Genomic DNA, 7,184 nt, shown 5'->3' on the forward strand with positions numbered 1-7,184 from the left:
TCTCTCTATCTCTCTATCCATCCATCCATCTATCTCTCTCTCTCTCTAGCCATCCATCCATCCATCCATCCATCTATCTCTCTCTCTATCTCTATCACTGAAACTCCACACAGCTCAGCGTGCAGGACACATGTGTTGCTTGGAGTTCAGAGAGCAGCGTGCAGCGTCTTGTTAAACCTCTGAAGGATCCTTATGTGTGCGGAGGGACGGCGGGATGATAGATGCCGACCTCAGCTTCTACAGGAGGGCTATTACGTACTTTAATTTGACAGTAATATATGATCCTCCCACTCAAAGACATGCAACTGCTGAAAGAGGCACTTTCACAAAGGAGAATCTGATGGAGGTAGGGACACACGCTGGCTGACGTGATTTATGACTGACAAGAGAAGCAGGGTCAAACTCCTTCTGTACACACACACACACACACACACACACACACACACACACACACACACACACACACACACACACACACACACACACACACACACACACACACACACACACACACACACACACACACACACACACACACACACACACACACACGCACACACACACACACACACACACACACACACACACACACACACACACTGAACAATATATATCCTTGATTCAATCACAAGTTCATGGCCTTTTGAAACGCCCATCCAACTCTGATTGATTGTAAGAGAAAATGAAAACATAAATCTGGGCAAGAATGGACAGAGCAGTGGGAGAAAGCATCGAACAATATCTTATAACAACTCTTATTTACTGTCAAATACACACACACGCACACACACACACACACACACACACACACACACACACACACACACACACACACACACACACACACACACACACACACACACACACACACACACACACACACTCACACACACACACACACACTCCTGTTTCTACTGTTTACACAAACACTCAGACACACAGGCCCAGTGGCGTAACAAGGTTGTGATTGGCCCCGGTGCAAATATTTTTGTTGGGCCCCCCCCCAACTCAGCGTTGCTTGCTTTTCTCTCTCTCTCTCTCTCTCTCTCTCTCTCTCTCTCTCTCTCTCTCTCTCTCTCTCTCTCCACTTTCAAAATCTATTTAAAACTCATAACAAACAAACAAAATTCCCAAAGTTGTCTTGAAATTAACTAATTAAATAAACGAAACGAAAAATATAGCCTACTTATGCAAACAACATAAAACGGAGCATTATTTATTTCTACTTGAATGTCGCACTGCACCCGCTTTGCGATTATGTAGATTATCTCATTTTGAACAGCTGGACTCAAGTATTTCACAGAACCTTTCAGAACCGGATCGTAACATGCTAAAAGTTCTATCATAGTGAGAAAGTTTCCACTGTTGGGCTGTCCAAGAATCTCCCCATGTCCTCTAAAAGCCAAGTTACAAGTGGCCAGAGTGATTGTGACGTTGACAATACGCTCAAGTGCCTGTCTCCAGTAATTAGCTGCATTCCTTGCATTCCTCTCCATGTCTGCATCGATTCTCCCGTTTTCCTTCCACTGTTCATATCTGACACACGCTCCGACATGGACCTGACATTGTGCGTGTGAGTCAATCCTCGCAGACGACGCATGTCCACGCATCACTGTAGAACGGTGCACCTCGGTCTGCGAACAGCCAGCACGGCTCACAACAGGCACAGTCCAGGGTGGGGGAGTAACGCAGCCATGTCCGTGGCAGTTTGATACCTGCTCTGGTAGTGGTGGTGTAATACATCTCGGAGAAACACCTGTTTCCTTGATGTGTGTCTCCTACATGGACCGGTTGCTATAATATAGCCTTTGATCTTGGCGTCGGGAGTCTCAATAGCGCCATAGAGTCCCGTATCGGTTGGGGGCGGGGCCCTTGCGGGAACTGTAGGACCACCGCCGGGCACAGCCAAATCCACCCTCTCCTCCTGGCTCCTGGCTGGAGAAGAAGGTCGCACAGCCACGGATACAGCTTCACTTGTGGAGCTAGACGATGGTGAGGCAGGTGAGCTATCGTTAGCCTCCGGCTCCGGCTGCACGTCAACATTACCAACGTTAGCGTTCGATTTCGAGGACGATGTATGACAAAAAATACGGTCTAATTTTGTCAGTTTAGCCTTTACATCTCCTTGTTCTCTCTTGTCCTTTCTCTTTTGAGCGCCGCTCTTGTGTTTTGGTTTGCTGTACATTATAAATGCAAGCTATTCAATTTGTTATAATTCTGCCGATCTTGCTGCTGCTATAGCTGTGTAGCATATAGCTTTTGATGTTGATTAAACGGTTCGCTCGTCACACAAGGTATCACATGACATGAAAGGGAGCAAGGTCATTGGACAGACAAATAAAAAAATAATTTAGGTTGCTAGGTTACTTTGAAGACTGCGTGAACCAGTCAATGCCATTGGGGCCCCAAAATAAAATATATATAAAAAAAATAAATAATAATTATATAATTATTTTTTTTGCATGGGCCCCTGGACGGCTGTGGGCCCCGGCTGCACCGTCGATAGTTACGCCACTGCACAGGCCTTTAAACACTCTTGCCTTTTGTCTCAGAGTTTTCCCCCGCTCCTGTATTGGTCAGTAGTTATTTGCGGTGATTTCACTGATGCCCTGCAGGCTCGGCTGGGAATGAAACAGACTCCTTTAAGTTCTGCTGTCGAGGATAAAACAGCAGACTCTGGCCTGAGGAGGAGCTTTCAGCTGTAACTCTTCAGGTTAAGCGTTAACTCAAGAGCTTTGAAGAAACTGCTCACCTTTCTGAAGACATTAAGGACTGGGAGGAACAGATAGTGTGTGTGTGTGTGTGTGTGTGTGTGTGTGTGTGTGTGTGTGTGTGTGTGTGTGTGTGTGTGTGTGTGTGTGTGTGTGTGTGTGTGTGTGTGTGTGTGTGTGTGTGTGTGTGTGTGTGTGTGTGTGTGTGTGTGTGTGTGTGTGTGTGTGTGTGTGTGTGTGTGTGTGTGTGTGTGTGTGTGTGTGTGGAGCAGAAAGTCCTCAGTGTCTCACAGTATAATCTCAGGTGAGGTTAGAGTCTGCTCACATAAAAACATCAGATTTAATGACAGGGTTCTGTTTCTGTCCCGGAGCTAAACCCTGACAGAGGGGTCAAGAGACGACGATAAAGTAGACCCACCCTCCTTCAAAATGCCAGAGGTCGTGCTGAGGGTGAAAGGCATCAGAGATGGCGAAAGTAAACACATCCTTTACTCAAGTACAAGTAAGTACTGACTAAACTTCTTTACTCAAGTCAAAGTAAAGAGGCTTTGAAGTGTACTTCAGTAAAAAGTACCCATAACTAGCAGCTGCTTTAAAGAGTACCTGACCTCCCTTTATATCAATAGAACAATAATGTCATTGTTAGCTAATGAATGTTTCCACGGCAACATGACAACGTTTCCATTGGTCCCTCTTCTTTAGAGAAGACCAGGAAGTGATGGATATACGGATCGTGTTCCAATCAATAGGCACGCGGTGACTCTAAAGAATAATGACCACGCACCAACACACATTCAGACTAAAGGAACCAGCTGTTTGGGAAATGAGAGAAGTAGAAAGTACAGGTATTTGAGTTCAACATGTAAGAAGTAGAAAGTACAGGTATTTGAGTTCAACATGTGAGAAGTAGAAAGTACAGGTATTTGTGTTCAAAGTGTAAGAAGTAGAAAGTACAGGTATTTGGGTTCAACATGTGAGAAGTAGAAAGTACAGGTATTTGGGTTCAACATGTAAGAAGTAGAAAGTACAGGTATTTGGGTTCAACATGTGAGAAGTAGAAAGTACAGGTATTTGGGTTCAACATGAGAGAAGTAGAAAGTACAGGTATTTGAGTTCAACAAGTAAGAAGTAGAAAATACAGGTATTTGTGTTCAAAATGTAAGAAGTCAAAGTAAAAACTCGTCAGAAAAATAAGTAGTGGAGTAAAGTACTGACAACAGAAACATGTACTTAAGTACAGTAACAAGTATTTGTACTCCACTACTTCCCACCTCTGGAAGGCAGTGCAGAAAAGTCAAAAAGACAATAGACATGCATATATATTAATTTAACAATGTTCCTGGTAAATAATCGTGTGTATGTGAAATCGTGTGTATGAGGCTCACCGGCAGTGAATGTAAGGGATTACTTTAGTTATTGTTTGTTTGTGTTTTGGGAGACAGACAAGGAGGCAGAGGGAAGTAAAACATTAGGATGGGAGGAGAAGTGAAAGCAGGAGGAGGGGAGGCAGCATCTGGTGGGACTTAATTATTAACAATGGCCTTTTAGTCTGCTCGAATAATGTTTACTCAGCTGAAGTTATTAGGGTTGGCTGTCAATTAATGTTTAATGATAATGCATCAGGAGCACTGAAACATATTTAAAAATCAAACTGTAGAGACAAAAAGGAGGCTTGAATATCGTGATTATAAAATTGTTGCTGATGTCGCTAAAGTCACTTCGGTATCAGAGAAATATATAACTTTTTGCAGTATTTTTAAAATGTATAATCAGTTTTTATTGTGCTAAAAAGAAGGTAACATCACATGAAGTAAAGACAAATTGAACAAAATTGACAATAAAACGTGTAAAACTACAACGACAGGAATAAGACACAAAATATGTATATATGAATATATACAAAGTGTTGTCATTGGCATACAGCAATTATAATAAAGGGCATCCATTTTTGACAATTTTCTTTGTGTTCTTCATCCATTTTTCTGGAGCAATTTTCTAAATTATTTATTAAAAATGAAATGCTTTTAAATGATTGATTATATTTATAAAAAAGTCCTTAGTCAGTCATATGATGGGGGATGTTTCAAGCTGATCTGTACACAGATTGCAGAACCTACTTGAAACACAGGAAATCAATACAAAAAAACATTAAATTAATTAGAAATAAGTGGTTCGGGCACCTAGTAAGGATGCCACCTGGGCGCCTCCCTAGGGAGGTGTTCCAGGCACGTCCAGCTGGGAAGAGACCAAGGGGTAGACCTAGGACCAGGTGGAGGGATTATATCTCTTCGCTGGCCTGGGAGCGCCTTGGGACCCCCCAGTCAGAGCTGGTTGATGAGGGGAAAGAAAGTTTGGGGCTCTCTGCTGGAACTGCTACCCCGAGACCCGACCACGGATAAGCGGGAGAAGATGGATGGATGGAAATAAGTGTTGCAATGGTAAGAAAGATTATAGATAACCGGTTAGATGAAAGCCATTTAAAGCATCATGCAGCCTGATTGCAATACACTTTACAAAGTGCAGAGCAGATTCCCCCATCTTTTTGATGTCTCTCCTAGAAACAAGAAGACTAAAATGTTAAAGATGGCTGCCAAAATTACAGCAACAACACCTGCATTGACAAATCCTTTAGCTGATGTAGGCTTGAATAAAGAGGCCTGTGTGAGCTGCTGATCAGCTGTGAGAGGCTCTGCATGGTTTGGCTTAGAAATCTGTGGAGGACAGCTTCTCTTTCACTGCCTCACCCCCCCCCTAAACTAAACCTCCAATATCCCTGTCTCTACTTTCTGAAGCTGGATATAGAGTGGTGCAGGGATGATGGATTCAAACTAATGTTGGCCTATAAAGGAACTACAGCACGGTCACATGACTTCACTTCACCACCGCTAAGCTAAAGGTAGCTAATGTTGGGCTATAAAGGAACTACAGCACGGTCACATGACTTCACGTCACCACCGCTAAGCTAAAGGCGGCTAATGTTGGGCTATAAAGGAACTACAGAACGGTCACATGACTTCACGTCACCACCGCTAAGCTAAAGGAGGCTAATGTTGGGTTATAAAGGAACTACAGCACGGTCACATGACTTCACGTCACCACCGCTAAGCTAAAGGAGGCTAATGTTGGGCTATAAAGGAACTACAGCACGGTCACATGACTTCACGTCACCACCGCTAAGCTAAAGGCGGCTAATGTTGGGCTATAAAGGAACTACAGAACGGTCACATGACTTCACGTCACCACCACTAAGCTAAAGGCGGCTAATGTTGGGCTATAAAGGAACTACAGCACGGTCACATGACTTCACGTCACCACCGCTAAGCTAAAGGAGGCTAATGTTGGGCTATAAAGGAACTACAGCACGTTCACATGACTTCACGCCACCACCGCTAAGCTAAAGGAGGCTAATGTTGGGCTATAAAGGAACTACAGCACGGTCACATGACTTCACATCACCACCGCTAAGCTAAAGGAGGCTAATGTTGGGCTATAAAGGAACTACAGCACGGTCACATGACTTCACGTCACTACCGCTAAGCTAAAGGCGGCTAACGTTGGGCTATAAAGGAACTACAGCACGGTCACATGACTTCACGTCACCACGGCTAAGCTAAAGACGGCTAATGTTGGGCTAAAAAGGAACTACAGCACGGTCACATGACTTCACGTCACCACGGCTAAGCTAAAGACGGCTAATGTTGGGCTATAAAGGAACTACAGCACGGTCACATGACTTCACGTCACCACCGCTAAGCTAAAGGAGGCTAATGTTCGGTGTGATTACGTCTCATTTAGACACTTAATTTAACCTCTGTTTTGAAATTCACCAGTGTGGTATGTACTGTAGCCTACTTTACTTTTACATATTAAATGTCATAAAACCGAAACAATGACTTCAAGATGAAGGCAAAGGCAAAATACCAACTGATTTCCGGATTTAGGACTGATTCCTGCACCAATCTTTTACATTTGATGCAGATCTGTTTTTCCATGAAGTCCCTGTCCTTGTTATGGCTGGTTTTATCTGCACACAGTAACTGATTTACCTCTCTCTCTCTCTCTCCCTCTCCCTCTCTCTCCCTCTCTCTCTCTCCCTCTCTCTCTCTCTCTCTCTCCCTGTTTAATCCTGTGTTGGCATCACAGGAACAGATAAGTGTGCAGCACACAGAGGTCCATTGAGAGAAGAGAGAGTTCATTGTGTCTTCACTGGGGGCCATTTAGGAATTAAAAGAGGACAAATTGCATCGCTGGATAGCACAGCATGCACAAGATAACTCGACGCTTTCTGAGAGAAACTGAGGATACAGACTGATGAGTACGTCAGGGAATAGTAAGATGTGTCGATGTTAACGTTCCCCCTGGTTGGTGTGAAGGTAATGTTTGGTCGCCTCTTCCTTTCTGTCCCTCTTCCTAAAGGTTTGTGTAAAAGTGACAGAAAGGATAAAAGGGATAATGTGCAGCAATGAGGATCCA

The 7,184-nt window shown here is 43.8% G+C and overlaps 1 protein-coding gene across 1 annotated transcript in view; it reads left to right on the top strand.

The window, feature by feature from the left end:
• Positions 1 to 6,890, top strand: part of LOC117443290 (von Willebrand factor A domain-containing protein 8-like) — a gene marked incomplete at its 5' end in the record, with an annotated part of 90,515 nt that extends 83,625 nt beyond the window's left edge. Inside the window, one exon of the mRNA XM_071202572.1 lies at positions 6,855 to 6,890. Coding sequence (XP_071058673.1) covers positions 6,855 to 6,890 — 36 coding nt within the window. The remainder of the gene's footprint in view (positions 1 to 6,854) is intronic.
• Positions 6,891 to 7,184: the final 294 nt, after the last annotated feature.

This window comes from Pseudochaenichthys georgianus, unplaced genomic scaffold, assembly GCF_902827115.2.
Source record: "Pseudochaenichthys georgianus unplaced genomic scaffold, fPseGeo1.2 scaffold_577_arrow_ctg1, whole genome shotgun sequence".
NCBI lineage: Eukaryota > Metazoa > Chordata > Actinopteri > Perciformes > Channichthyidae > Pseudochaenichthys > Pseudochaenichthys georgianus.